The 15,595-nt window shown below is 41.5% G+C and overlaps 1 protein-coding gene across 4 annotated transcripts; it reads right to left on the bottom strand.

Annotated features, from left to right (window-relative positions):
• Positions 1–5,808: 5,808 nt before the first annotated feature.
• pfkfb3 (6-phosphofructo-2-kinase/fructose-2,6-biphosphatase 3) lies at positions 5,809–14,018 on the bottom strand. 4 transcript variants are annotated; one of them, XM_023422948.2, is made up of 15 exons: positions 13,774–14,018; positions 11,986–12,114; positions 11,763–11,859; positions 11,596–11,662; positions 11,411–11,485; positions 11,263–11,319; positions 11,019–11,143; positions 10,717–10,924; positions 10,476–10,622; positions 10,265–10,369; positions 9,571–9,700; positions 9,317–9,444; positions 8,995–9,183; positions 8,667–8,689; positions 5,809–7,319 (listed from the first exon to the last, which is right to left on the bottom strand). In XM_023422948.2, exons 1-15 carry the CDS (start codon positions 13,850–13,852, stop codon positions 7,313–7,315), a joined length of 1,566 nt encoding a protein of 521 aa, XP_023278716.1. In that variant the 5' UTR covers positions 13,853–14,018; the 3' UTR covers positions 5,809–7,312. The 4 variants fall into 4 exon arrangements, with proteins under 4 accessions (XP_023278716.1, XP_023278715.1, XP_087034535.1 ...); XM_023422949.2 differs by lacking the exon at positions 5,809–7,319 and adding an exon at positions 7,329–8,145; XM_023422947.2 differs by lacking the exon at positions 8,667–8,689.
• Between the last annotated feature and the right edge of the window lie 1,577 nt (positions 14,019–15,595).

Raw genomic sequence — 15,595 nt, 5'->3', positions numbered from 1 at the left:
AGTCTTTTCTCCTCATCACTTCCTCTCCTCACACCTTTTCTCCCCTCTCTCCTCTTTCGCCTCCTTCTTATACCTCCTATTCTCTCCTCTTTCCTTTCCCCTCCTTTTCTTGCCTTAGCATCCAGCCTCTCTCATTTTCCTCTTTTTACTTCTTCTGATCTGCCCTCGTGTTTTTTCTTACTTCTCATTCCTTTCTTTGTTCCTCTCCCCTCCTTCCCTATTTTCTCTCATGTCTCAACTCCTTCTCTTCTCTCTTGTCCATCATCATGTTGACATGTCTGCAGCCCAGGACGATCCTATTAGTCAGCTATCTCTAAACCATTAACTTGGCAAGGCTTTACGAAGAGACAGGACACCGATATAACAGGAAGTAAGCCGCTGTTTTCTAATAACGTCATGAGCACACTGAGGCACTGAAACCACCCTGGCAACACTTCCTCTTTTAAGATTTACTGTAACTCTTTTTAAGTCCAGCCACTAATCTAGTATTTATTTCTGCCCAAAGGTAATGATGTTAATGGCTCGACTGCCAAGGTGGTTGGCTACTGTAAACATGACCTAGCTCTAAGTCTGATTCACTTAGATTTGGATCTTTTTGCTTTGGCGTTCAGAATAATAAATTATAAAAATAGTTACTGAAGTCCTAAAACCGCATTTTCACTTAGCAGTGCACCCAGTTTGTTCTTAAATGAACAACTTCTTTATTTCACATTCTTTCTGGCGGGGGCGTCCTTGGCTCCCTGCAGTGTAAAGCTCATTCCATGTTACCACAACATCCTGGTTTCAAATTCAGCCAGGGAGCCTTTGTCACTTCTCATCCCAGTGTCCCTCAATATACATGATCTCCACTGTGCAGTTTCCAATAAAGGCAATAATGCCAACAACAAATAAAATCACTCCCCAGTGATACAACCTCCAAATGTGCATCTCTTCCTAAACCACGGTTTGCACGGCCTTAACTATACTATTAATGTGTTTATTGGGCATCAGGTTTAATCACATCCTTCCACTGACTTTGTGTGCAACAGTGCCACCTCTAAACTTCATCTTGCACTCTATCTGAACACACAGTAAGTTGGAGAGCTGTAAACAATCATCGGGATTACTCTCAACATAGAGATGAGTGTCATCCACATACATGTGGAGATTCATTCATTAGCCATACTGCTTATCCTTTTGTGGTCACAGCTCACAATGGGCGAGGGATCGGGTACATGAATGAATGAATGAATGAACGCATGAAGAATCAATGAAGCAGGACAGAATACACAGAAGATGACTAGTTAGTGAACAGAGAACACATCCTTGAGGGATAGAGATGAACTATTATCTTGTTATCTCCTTATTTTCTTCTAAATGTCATTGTAACTTCCTGTTTTGTAGCTGATAGTTAGCTAGACATTCAAAGCCACACCTATAAAACAAACACACAGGAGATTGTACACTTACAAAGCGTTCCTTTAGGCCTTCACACACAAACTACAATAGTGCAAAAACGCTTCATTATTCGTATTTCAACATTTAAAATACAGCCATTTCTAAAGTGCAACCAGCATTTTATGGTATTTTTTCAAAGTCAAGGGAAAACAAGAAAAAGTACAATAGAGGGGATTATTTCTTTTGAAAACACATGACGTGAGTAGAGGATGTAAGATGAAGACAGGATGTGTGAACTTTCTGTTCATGTCACACAAAAAAACTATAGTACAGTTTAATTCTGAGATGACGCAGTCGACTCATAGCAAAACAAAAACAAACTCTCCACCTCACTGTTCTGAAGCTGAAAGCCAGCACTCAGCTGTCATATTATTAAAGCATTGAAAAGTCGCAAAAAAAAAGAGAGATGCAGTCTGTGACATTCATGATAAATGTGACACAAAGCAAAACATTTTGTCTGACTCACTGTTGTAAGACTATTTCTGTTACAGCAATGGAGCTATGCAGAGGATCACGTAAAAGGGTTGTTATTTCAGCACCAGTGTAATCAGGGATAACACATGGTCTATTTAATCTGTTCTGCTCCATTCAAGGCTCGCTGAATGACTTATCCTCTCCATTCAGTGCAAAATCTCCCCATCAATGGCCTCTGCACAAAGAGAAAGGGATGAGTTTTCACTCCACCGCGAGGTAATGCATTCCTTACAAAACAGAAACAAAAAACACAAGGTCAACTTGAGCATGTGTGTGTAGTCGTTCGTAGTAGAACACTGCTTCATATTCATACAATTCATAAACAATAAAGCTCAGTATAGTCTTCATAGACAACTGCTGAGCATCTATACAAGCATTGTGATTGGCTTAAAGGCATTAATGATGGTAAAGACCTGATAAGAGACAGTAACTGAATCAAACCTTACAAGAAAAGGCCAACTAAATTTGATAAAGACTACATCATGAAAAACAAATCACGGATTAAATATAGCTTTATAGACGGGTATGTCTGTTGTCTCAGACCGGTCTGGTCACTTTGGAGGTAAATAGCAGCGGGGTCTCAGGAGGGCAGCTCAGTCCTGAGGTAAATTACTTTTCAGGGTTTTGAACCAGTAAACTTCCACTCAAGGGCCTGAGTGTGTGACGTTGGTTTGTCTTTACAAGCAAACGTGATTACTGATGTGCAACAGTCATAAAAACATAAATACGTCTTTACTGACAGTAATGCAATGCAGGTTCACAGATATCTATGAAGGTCAACGATCCCCAGCCTTTCTTGTCAGACCAAGCCTTACATTTACCATTAATGATATAAGTGGATATTGTTACTTTAAGTGTCAATGTTTAGGACAGTTTTTATCTATTTCAACCATTTTAGCCATCACTTTTAACTGAGTGTTTATCTATGAGCTGTTTCACCCATTTATTTATTACCTTTAGCTATTTCAACCATTAGCCATGACGTATAGCTATTTCAACAATTTATTCCTTGCTTTGAGCTTGAGCATGTAGCCATTACTTTCAGCTAACTATTTCAACTTAAGTTAGGTAAACATTGTGGCTAACTGTTTATCTATAACTGTTTAAGTACCCCTAATTGAAATCACTGGTTTAGACTGCCATGAATGTGTGTATTTTTCTGTCATATATAAGTTAAAAAGATCATGTTTACATACGTGTGTCTGTACATGCATGCAATGGGTATGTAGATAAGATAAGATACTTTGAGCACAAATGGGACTGGGACACATGATGAGCCAATAAGGAAGAGCTAATCAGGTAGAAGAGGACGAGCTGCTGGGTCATGATAAGAGAGACAAGAATAGACTGTGAGACATTACACCTGGTCACCTGTTGATGATGAATCAGTCAAGAAAGGAGTGAAGTGTCACTAAGCCTTTTTTTTTTTGTTTTTTTGCTAAACACAAATGTCCATGTTGAAGTAAGACACAGAGTTTTAGGTAGACTGAGCTCAACTGACCAACTGGGGCAGTCGCCATTACTCTGTTTGTATTTTAACCTGGCTGATTGGGATCGCACACAATCCCTCATCAGCATAGCATTAGGCAGCTATTTGTGGAGCTGCTGGCTTAGAGCTGCCTGTCCATGTACCATTATGCCTGACGCAGCAGCTCCTCTCTCCCACAGAGATTACACACACACACAAACACACACACACAAACACACACACACACACACACACACACACTAGTATAACCACCAGGCCAGATGCAAGAATACTTAAGGCAGTAGTTGCCAGCACACCACATAGACCGCTGAGCCACCAGTGATTAAAGTTATAAAGCACTTTTATCAAGTTCACATCTCAGAGTGCAACAAGAGGGGGATAAATGCAAGTACAACGTAATAAAAGGACAATAAAATGCTGGGATATGAGGTTATGTGATGCAAAAGCTTTGCTTATTCACAATAATACACTTGCATAGGTAAAGTGGTTCAATGTGAGCGACAGCCATATGCAAAGTTAGAATGCAAAGTATGTTTCTCAGCGTCAGTGACTAGTTGAGTGCTGAGGAGAAGGTAAACCTGCCAGGAGTCACATATGCAAGTGTGTATCAGTGTGTGTGTGTGTGTGTGTGTGTGTGTGTGTGTGTGTGTGTGTGTGTGTGTGTGTGTGTGTGTGTGGGTGGGTGAGTGAGTGAGTAAGTGAGTATCAGTGAGGCAGAGCAGTGGTGAACCTGACAGCAGTCACATAGCCACTCTGGCTGAGCCAAGACACTCAGTCTGCCCATGATTCAGACAGGAGGAAATACCACATTCGACTGACAAATGAGAGAGTGTATGGTTGTCGCTGTGTGTGAATGAGTGAGTGAGAGAAAAAAAACGTATGCACTGTATGCACCATCTAAAACTGCAGATGTTCACCTTATCTGAGGGTCTTTTATGTTAATTATCAATTAGAATTAAGTTTTAAACATTTTTTAAAAAGTATGTCGCTAATTTTAACCTGAGGATGGTGCATTAGTCATTAGTTATCATCTGTAGAGGACCATGAATCATAATGGAATTCAGGAAATTTGCAAATACCCTACACTAAAACATACAGGATTATAATTTCAAAAGTTTCGCAGACTCATTGCATTAGATGGTTTTCTCCCAGTCTTCATTGCAGCTGCAGTGGAGCAAATCCCTTTGGAAAAACATTCACAAAGCAGGAAGCAATGAAAATATCACATCATTTACTTATGGAAAGTGGGACAAACATCAATAAGACTTTTGCATTTTAATGTCGAGGTATGTTTAAACCAGCTGCTTCATCATCAAACTCAACAAGAAAACAGAGGAAACTGTAAGAGAGGCACTGAGGCAGAATAAAGTTAAAATAGTTGAATAGTTTAATTCAGTGGTTCTCAAGCTTTTTGACCTTTGATACATCCACACTCTTCTAGCCTACATGCTTTTGGGTCCATTGATACACAACATTTGAACACAGCTCATGTGTGTGGTTCAGTCATTATTCAATTCATTCACTATTCAAATCAGTAGTGTGGCAGCAGGTCAGATCAGCACAGAACCGAGGCTGTTTTAATTAGCAGTCCCATGAAACCTGGGATGGGCGTCAGCCAGCCAAAAGTTTCAGACTGCCATTTTGTATTTTCTTAGGAAAGAAAAATGAGGATATAGCCAACCATAACACAACTAACATAAGCCTTGACTTGGTTAAGCTAAGCTAAAATGCTAGTAACAACAGTGTACAGCCATGTTAACAGCTCTATACTCAGTCAGGTGCTCTGAGCTAATGCTAACATGAGCAATGCTAACATGTTGATGTTTTGCAGGTATACTGTATGGTATGGTAATGCTCACCGTCATACTTTAGCCTCAGACATTAACATTTGCTAACTAGCACTTAATACAAAGTATAGCAGGGGCTGATGGGAATGCAACTGGCCTACTGTTATTATGTCTCAGACAAATTCAATCTGATTTGGTAAATGAAAAGTCAGAGAATCACTGACACCAAATGTCACAGCAAGATTTGTAATTTGTGATCTGTTAATAATAACTGCTTTTATAAAAGATTTTTTAAAGTTATCACCACTATATTTGAGACTACAAAAACTTAATTTTGTGTTGAGTCTTGCCGGAAGAGAGACGGTTTATCATTTTATTATCCACACTGATGTAATTTCACAGCATCATCCTGAGTGCACCCAGTCACGCTTACTCTGATAAGCGGTAAGCAACTCATTGGTGACTAATGAATCTTGTGAATGGGTGAGATAGTGAAGGCAGGAGTTCCAGGACTGGCTGTGTACTCTGTAGATTAGCTCCATAAATGGAAATACAAAAAGGTAGGTGGAACATTAACATTGGATTTGAGCCAACGACAATAATCAAACAACAAACACTGTGTATTTTCCCGGAGTGAATTTATTGGTCCAGCAGATGCAAAAATCAACTGTACAACATACTGTCCTCTCATGCGTAGTCCTCAGATTATAATAAGGTGCCTCTCGCTCCAAGCAGTCATTCAAAACTACATAAAAATAAATAAAGAGTATAATAAAACAAGTTTTTACAAAAAACAATTTTCAAGTATCTCAACCAAACGTACAGTTTTACTGAGAGTGAGAGGTGAACAGCAGCTTCTTTCTCAACAGATATCCTGCTTTCATTCAATCCCAACACATTAGTACAAAAACACAAACTTTTTTCATTAAAAGAGACCAAGTCATCTCCCACACATCTCCAGTTACACTCTATGTACAGTAAAATTTACAAGGATATTATTAACAGCACGCATTGTCATAACAAAAATATAGGTGCTCACATTTGTGCGTAGCAGACAACGACAGCAAAATGAAATCAAGGAAAATAAAGAGAATTTTGTTAAATGATCAACGAGTAACTACACAATGAAAAATAAATACACAAAACTGTGAAAAACATAACATTGAAATGATATGTGGAGTTATTAGGTGAAATGTGGCGCCTCTCCTCAAGCAACCAAGTCCAGAGAAATAGCAAGAGAAGCGGCGTCAGGCTTGCAAAACAAGCACTACAGGCACTCTACGGCAAAAAACCACCTCCATCACCATGAAACACACACAGTGACACATGAATCAAACAAAAGTAAAAATTTACCCCCACTGTGCAAAATAATCACTGATTTTATAGCGTGCCGGTTTACAGCAGAGTCAATTCAATCAGGACGCTCTGCCACATTTTAAGAAAAACATGTATATGAGAAACAGCCAGTGCTTCCAGAGAAGTTTACAATGTAAACTGGGTACTTTCGCTTTCTGTTAATCAACAACACAACCATGAACACCTGGTTGGAAAAGAAGGATCAGCTGAACTGGGTTAGATGAGGGTCAGATCTTTGGTCTCTCCACATCCAGAAGGAACTGGGTTCCCAGAGAGCCATCTGAGCTGTGAGATGTAACAGGGATGACTGTCGGTTTAAAACGAGTCACAGTTTGCCTCCTTCAGTCTGCATAACGTTACACACACACACACACACACGCACACACACACGCACACACACAAGTTTGTAAAAGGTTTCCCAGAAAACACTGATTAATCAGTCTCAGGAAAAAGAAGTCTGACAATGGCAAGAAATGGAGAATTTAAGAGTCTTGCTTTGAAATAACACAAGACAGCGATTAAAGGACCATGGTGCTTTCAGAACAGTTAAAGAGACAGTGACCAGGGTCCTTTGCTGACAAAATGATTCATTTACCCAGTTGATCCTCGAAGTTTTACAAGCTGAGAAATGTTGCTTTTTGAAAAAATAACTTCAATTCCGTGTGTCTCTGTCATTGATCCACTCTTCGGCCTCTTGAGCCTCGTGACACATCGGTGCAATTTCATTGGCAGGGCTGCAGGACGTCATGGCGGCCAGATGAGCTCCTCCTCAGGTTCTGCAAACACAGAAAAAAGCCCAATGTTAAGACTTGAGATGCATTCTGTATTGAGGCGAACTATGCAACACAGGATAAAAGGTAGGGCGCTTGCATAAACACCCCCTGTCGAAATGATACTTTCTAATGTAACATAATCCCTAAACCACAAGTTACATCACCTGTGTTTTCTCAAGCCCTGATTTCCCCTATGATATTTTTAGAGGGCATGAAAACTAGCACTGAGTTCATGAGTGTGTGAACAGGCTTCAGCGGCTGAGTGTGTACGCCCAAACCTCGTTAATCCTCAGGTGATTGTGAATGAAGCTGACAAGATCCTCACACACCCAGCAACGCTAGCCTCACTTTTCCACTGTGACAGCACAACTAGCGCAGGCATTCCTGCTCCCCACATGCACTCAGTGAAGTGTACTGATTGTGGGTGTTTCCTTTAATTACCTGCTTGGACACTGTCTATTTGGTTAGCGACAGTAGGGAGCATTGTTTGAAGTTGATGTCATCCGTACAAGAACGTGTCCAGTGAATTTAGCATTCAACTGACTTTAGCGGCCATTTTGGAGGATTTTTGGTGGAAGTTACCAGCTGCTCATTTTAAAACTTCTCTCAACCTGATTCAGTTCGTGTTAACACGCTTGATTAGCAGAAAACAAGTTAGCTTCAGCTTGTCTTTGCTAAATGAGCCTGCTGGCTAGTTATTTAGTTAGCAGTCTGGTTAACGTGGCTGCCGGCAGAACTACTATATGAAGCAACTGCGAAGCCACTACAGCGTGTTTACCTTTGGAAGACTAAGAGTGTAATCACTTTCAGATAGTGGAGGGTGGTTCGTCTTTAAGCAGCACAAGACAGGCCAGAAATAAACCAAACACAGGGACAAGAACAGGACAATCAGCATGAGTCAGCGTAGTAAAGTGACGACAGCAGACAGGAATCACAAGAATGTAAACTGAGAAGTGAGTTCCTCTATGATGCTTTTTCTCTTTTCTCTCACTGCCGGGAAACCGAAACCCATTAGTGAAATCTGGGAAAACACAGACTGACGGTAAAACTGTGTGTTACCAAGGACTCACAATGTTACATTTATCATAATAAATAAATCTCATTAATAGAGCTAGAAAAATGTATAAATAAATTTACAATGTTTTAATTCAGAGCAAACTGTGCATCACTATGTCTTTTTTATTCTTCATTAGATTTACAAATGAAGATACAAGTGTGGGATGAACACACCTCAGTTACATATTATGGAAGTGGGGGAAAAGAAATGGGAACGCTGAACACAATGTAAACAAAGACACAGCAACAGGAAGTGAGTGCGACAGACAGATACTGAAGTGAGCGAGTACTTACAGGCAAACTTTGCCCAGCCAGTGCTGTAAGGTGCAGAGGAGGAGGAGGAGGCGGCAGAGGAAAAGAGGACGGGACACAAGTGAGTGAACACACATGCAGAGAGGAAACAGACGGAGGAAATGTTTTGTACAGCTTGACTCATGATGTCATACATGCTGTTCAGAGGGTTTCCTATCCAGATAAGAAATACAACTTCTTGCTGAATTTACCATAAAAATGAGGCATGAAGCATCAGCTTCTCGTGACTTGAGCCTAAATAAATTGGTCCTGGTCTTCAGAAGCCCAGAAATGTTTAGTGCTTGAAAAAGTATGTCTTCCATAAACCCACCTGTCCGGCCAGGGCGAGAGGGAGGTGTGATGGGCTGCAGAGCGCCAGTGATGCAACAGATGGAGGCAGCTCCCGGATCGGTGCCTCGTCCAGGTCATCGATGCGAGGTTTCTTGATGTTCGACTCGGGGCTGGTCAGGGGAGTCACACTGTTCCTCCTGATCAAGGTGCCAGGACCCCTCTTCACCTCCTGCACGGGGAACAAAGGTTACACATACGAGACTTAGAGTCAGAAATCAATCAAGATACAGACAGGTCTTTGCAACATTCCCTGCTGTAATGACAAGCAGAAAGCTCCCAGTAATCACTTTATCGATCATTACCTCCGGTCTGTCTCTGTGGGTGTTCACTGCCTCCACATTCAAACATATGGACTCCACTTTGCACCCGTAGGCGACCGGCGTGAGCTTCAGCACTGTGTGGAGGGGACACTTCAGGTACGGCATCTCATCTGGAACAATGGATCGCAGGAAAACATGGATATGAATAAAGATGCAGCATATTGAAAGGATTGTAACTCATCCTTTAAAAGATTTTCACACTAAATCAGTGGGCTTCTGGGAGCTGTAGTACCCACCTGCGCTCTTATCCAGGAAGTAGGCCAGCAGGCAGCGCATGACGGCCTGGTGGCAAATAACCAGGACGTTCTCTTGCCTCTCCAGCTCCATGATGACCGGCTCCACCCGCTGGACCAAGTCCTGGTAGGACTGCAGTCAGGAAGGGAGAGTTGTTTATTAATGTTTGTTATGTTGATCGTAGATCTATCAAATAGCTTTGAATGGGTTGAATGCCTATGACTAAAATCTGGATCTGGATTATTTTGCTAGATGTTTGGATCATGATTGTATAAATGTCGATGTCCATGTGTTGTTTGATTAAAAAGCAGGTCTAGGTTCTATAGTAATACTGTGAAAGTATCAAAGCTCTCAGTCCACAGAGAAATGCACACAGCCTGTGTTCAGAAACTGAGCCTTAAAACCAGCCGTCAGGACTTCTGTATCTTTGTGATGTCACAACAAAGCAGGCTGACCGACCTGTTGTTACTAGAGCTCCAGAGAGAGGCCTGAGAGAGGAGATGTAAAACTACACTGAGATGGTTTTTGGTTTTTAAAACCACAAATATATCTTTTTATGGATCAACACTTCAAATAAAACACAAGAGAAGTGTAAAATATGGGACCTTTAAACTACAGCAGGTGACCCAAAATAAACTAAATGTTATGTAGATTGGGAATATGAAGGTGTCTGATGGGTGTAGACTGTGTGTGTACCTCTCCAGCAGGATAACGGTAGTAGAATTTATCTTCATCTCTCAACAAAAACTCCTCTGGGAATTTCTCCTTCACCTCATCGTACGTCATCTCCTCACAAATTCCCTAAAAAACACAAATATACATTATATTATTATTATATTTCAGTCTGTCAACAACAAATAAGAGTTGTGTGTTGTGGTTTAATGGTGTGTGTTACAGTGACGCTCACAGCATCAATCTCATTAAGAGCCTTCCACTGTTCATAGGGGATCCCCAGGTGCTCGACTGTCTGGATGCTGCGACACAGCTGGCTGGTCCAAACCTTCAGATCCTTCAGCTGCTGCTCCTCCACAAACCGAGCCAGGGCAGCTGAGAACTACAGCAGCAAGGAAACAGTATTTAACCCCTGAAGATGATCATCCATGGACTTTCATCATCTGTTCCACGCTCCTGCCTGTGGTTGTTCGTACCTGTTTGCCCCGCGGCGAGAGGCCGGAGTCGCCGCCGAGCCGTCCCTCCAGGTTGTCGGTGCTCTCTCCGTGCCGACACAGGTAGATGGTTCGGGGCTGGACGTGGATGTTCATCAGGTAGTAGACGATCTTACTCTGGATGTGATCTTGGATCCGGTTGACGAGGAACCGCCGACCTACGTCAATCACCTTGATGAATGAGAGATCCCTGAAGGAAAGCAACAAAGAGGATGAGATGATTGATATTACACTTTATATTGGACACTGCAGATGTTTTGATTAAATCAATGCTGACGACTTACCTGTCGTGATGATCGGGGTCCAGAGGTTGGTAGCTAGTTTTGTAGCATTCAATTCTCCTTTGGAAATCAAGCATGGCGTCTGTCTTGTTGCAATCCCGGTAGTCTGGACACGACACCTTCACTTCCTGCACAGGGAGGAAGACGGTCAGACGGCAAAGTACACGCCTGATGCCAGAGAGTTGTTAACATTTTTAAGTCTTTTAACGCAAGACGAAGATGCGCTGTCATGTCATGTTTGACTCACCATGATATTTGACGCAATGACGTTGGGATCGTCACACACGGACTCAATGAAGAAGGTCTGGACATGAAGAGAGAAAGTTGTTAAAAGTCATACTGGATTACCAATGATGTCATACCTTGACTCCTCAATTCATCATAGCAACACTGACCTTGAAGCCGTTCTCGTTGCCGAACTTGAGGATCATGTCTCGCCTTTCTCTTGTTGTGTTTGTGGCATCAAAGACCTACAAGAAATACAATGGGGCTTTGTAAGACGAGAGGTTTTCAGAGTAAAAGTTCACCTGTATTTCATCAACATGAGGAGCATTTGCATGATGCATGATGGGAAACTCACCGCTACTTGGCCTCCCTCGTCTTTCAAATAGGATTTGACATCCCTCAAGGCTGCTAAGGCACACTGCCTGAAGAACAAAGGACAATTTTTATGTTGCCGTTAAAAAATACTGCTACACTACTTACATAGTGTGTGTGTGTGTGTGTGTGTGTGTGTGTGGGACTTACTGCCTGATTTTCACGGCACACTCATTATCAGGCTTGAAGAAGTCATAGGAGCTGTAATTCTTTACCGCCTCCCTGCGATACTCTCCCACGTTGAAAACTACAACACACACACAGGAAAAGAGACACAAGTGTGAACATGACGTCCTGGAGACAGAAACTTGATGCGTTTAGGGAACATACTGAACATCCTCTGCAAGAATTTAAATGTGTGTGCGTCGTGTACCTTTGGTGGGCATGCCGATCCAGTTGAGGTAGCGGGTGAGTTTCTTGGACATGTACGTCTTGCCCCGAGCCGGCAGGCCCACCATCACGATGACGGTGGGAGGGTTGGCAAAGTGGGGTGCGCCAGCTGCTGCAGAGAGGGATAAGTGGGGGGAATATGTCATCAACAAAAAGTGAATATCTTAATAAGGCATTAAGTTCTGAACACAAGAAGGACATACAGTAACTAACATCTTGAGTCCACCAGCAGCCACAGATCCGGCACTAATAACAACTGTTCACCCAGAGCTGCAACCTGCCTGAATTTACTTATTGAAACCACTAACCTATAATCTGTGTTTCCCTCCGAACTGACACACTCCCAGCAAGCACATGGCTGTCTGCACTTGCCAGACTCGCCCTTTACTTCCACGTCGCTGCACATCCAACCGACTTCAGCGCAGTATGAGCCAGCATGACTTGTTTTCACTTGACAAAATACACAGTAACCCCACCCCTTACGCCTGCACTGGGTGAGTAGGTAGAGGAATGCAGGAGGTTGATTCTGCATGAACAATATGTTCTGTAGGTGTGTCAAATTAGCAGTGAAGACACAGTTTAATTAAAAGCAAAGAATCTCCTATGTACGTCTGCTTTGATTTTTCTTTTCTTATTCATATCTGATTTTTACAGCTTCTAAAGTTCTTCAGATGTGGTTATTTTTTACTTCTCCTTCACTGGAGTCACAAGCAGCAGCAGTGCTGATCACTCATTACCTGATAACTAACTAAGAGCTCTAATTCACACTTCCTCCCTGGCTGCTAATCTTGTTTCCATAACACAAGGAGCCACGTTGCTTCAACGGAAAAACGGATCAAACTCTAAGTCGATGATCAGACATCTGGTTCATCATCCTCTCATCCACCTCCATCTCACTTCAGCCACATCCCAACTCCATACTTTTCGCAGCCTTGACTCATATATGCTTTGTTTACTCTCAAGCAGCAGAAGAGGATGAATCCAGATGTGCTGCTGCTCGAACTGAATAAAAACATTTTCAATCATCTTCCTCTTACATATTTTTTTATCTGAAAACACAGTCAACTGAATCTGAGAGGAGAGGGAGCAGGGAGAGATGGAGCTCAGAGCTGCTTCGTTTTCATTCAAATTTGTTTGATTATTCGAGTCATTATCAGCAGCCAGGGAAATTCTCCAAATGCAAAAATACAGCAGGAAGCTGCTGAGTGACACTAAAGTCATTAGAAGTTAAAACCCTTGTTTTCTCTCTTGGTGTACAGCCAGATGACGGGGTCGCCCCATGCACACGCGCTACCGGCCGACCAATTAGAGAGCCTCACAGAGAGAGAGAGAGAGAGAGAGAGAGAGAGAGAGAGAGAGAGAAAGAGAAAGAGAGGAGGTAACCATGGTGACCGGAGCTTCGTCATGCTCCAGTTGAAGGGCTGGGACGTGCAGCGCGTGCTGATGAAGACCACCGCTCAGTGAATGAATTGATAAGTGAAGAGACCGGCTACACATGACAGCAGAACTACAGCCGACGGTGGAAACATTAGAGAAAGGCTGAAGAGAAAATCTCCATTTAAAATCTATCTATTTTGTTTCCATAGTAACAATGATTAGTTCCTGTACAGGTGTATGACGGGAACAAAAGTAGCCTACTTAGATGTAACGATAAAAGAAGCCGTTCACTGTACTGTTATTATCAACACTTTAAGTCCATGTAAAAAATAAAAAAATTACAACTAAAAAACACAAGAAAACTATACGGATATGATAGAAATGTAGCAGGTACCTCTCCGGGGCGACGGCTTGTCATCTTTGGTGGGAACCCAGATCTTTTGGATCCTGTTCTGGGTCAGCTCTCTGGGCATTCCTTATAGGTACTGAAGAGCGACAGTACACGGGAACCGAGCCGCTGGTATTCCGGGTGAAACAACCTAAAAAGAGCCGGTGGCTGTACGAGCAGGAACCTCGTCCGTTCAGCTGCAGCGAGCGAGCCGGGCCGTTCAGAGTCAGAGTGTCTACAGGGCACGTTGAGCCGGGGCTAATCTGCCGGTCTGCGGCACACATCCGCTATTTAACTCCGCCCGCCCGGCCTGGAAGCAACGTGACTGCGGTGACGAAACACACACGCGCACACAGGCAACCCCACACACACACACACACACACACACACACACACACACACTGCCTCCTTGTGGCAAACTATATTTATTAGGATGGTAATTTCACATGAGGTCCATTGTTCATATAGTAAAAGGTATTTAGTGCAGGAGCTCCATGGTTCCTTTTTAAATCAGTCGCTTTGTTGTGTTTATTACATTTATATCTAAGCAGCGTTATTAATATTCCATATATGAATTATTGGTATCTATATGTTTTTTATTGTTTTTCATTGTTTTATAAAGAGTTTCAGTGGTCGCATGAGTCATGTAAGCTTATAATGTAAACAGCTTTTGAATGTAATTTACATTATTTCTTATTGTATCATATTTATTATTTAGACTATTTCCTGTTTTGCTGCACCGATTTATTGTTTATTGTCTTTTCTAATTTGGAATTTTCGTTATTAGGTTATTAGCAGCTGAATAGAGGTGGCGGTTGTTTGTATCATTATTATAGTGTAGTATATTATTAATTTAACTTTTTTTTCAGGATAATGATAATTATGATGAGACAGTTTACTGTTTTATTCTGTTATAACATGATATGAGATATTTGTCTGATACAAAAACATTATTACAGTATGCGTCTACGTGCCGCTGCAGCACACGCTCTGCTTTGCGTCCTCACACTGGACTCTCTCCTGTTGAGACATAATCTTACGTAGTGATATGGTTTCAACGCTAAAAAGCCCAGATTGACCAAAGATGTTTTTACTTAAGTGTAATGAAGGCTTTTGTCGAGAAATGTTGAGGGGGAACTAGACTCCCTTGATAAGTTAAATTAAAATAAGCTCAGCGTTCTTATGTCACTTTTTCCAAAAATGATTTAACCCTTGGTGGTGTTTGGGTCAAATTGACCCGTTTTATATTTTACCTGAAAGAAAAATGATACAAGAAAAAACAGTTTCAACCTTAAAATCTAGCTTATTTTCTGTAAAAAATTTGTAAAAGAAATAAATATCATTGAGTATACATGCTACAACCCCCCACAAATTTACTACTGCTGAATCAGTTTGTTTGAGCACGTGAAGCAGTTTTATGAAGACTCAGACGGGTTATATTTATTTACGGATTTTAAATGTAACTCATGTCTGTGATTTTTCAGTGATATACAGTCATTCATTTAGTTTGTGAGTGGCTGATTCGTTGCTGGTGATGGATGGGTAGAAAGAAGTTCTATTGAAAAAGAATATTGGCCTTCATTTCTTTATTTTAAAAAAACAACAAATGAACGTGAACGAGTTCATTTTTGGAACCATGAACTTACTTTAAAATTAAAAAAAAAAAAAAAAAAAAGTTAATTTCCATCTGTATGAACTGAACTTTGAACTAGTTCTTTTCAAGTGTGAACTGGCACAACATTGCACTTACATGCCTTTTTTGGGATCTTCATTCTTGCAGGTGTCTACAGGCCATGAAAGTCTTTATTATAGTATATTTGGTTACAAA

This window comes from Seriola lalandi, unplaced genomic scaffold, assembly GCF_002814215.2.
Source record: "Seriola lalandi dorsalis isolate HSWRI2012SDOR001 ecotype SW California unplaced genomic scaffold, Sedor1 jcf7180002054688, whole genome shotgun sequence".
NCBI classification, from domain to species: Eukaryota; Metazoa; Chordata; class Actinopteri; order Carangiformes; family Carangidae; genus Seriola; species Seriola lalandi.
Note: the sequence above shows the minus strand (reverse complement) of the source record. Positions and strands in the feature narration are given on the sequence as shown.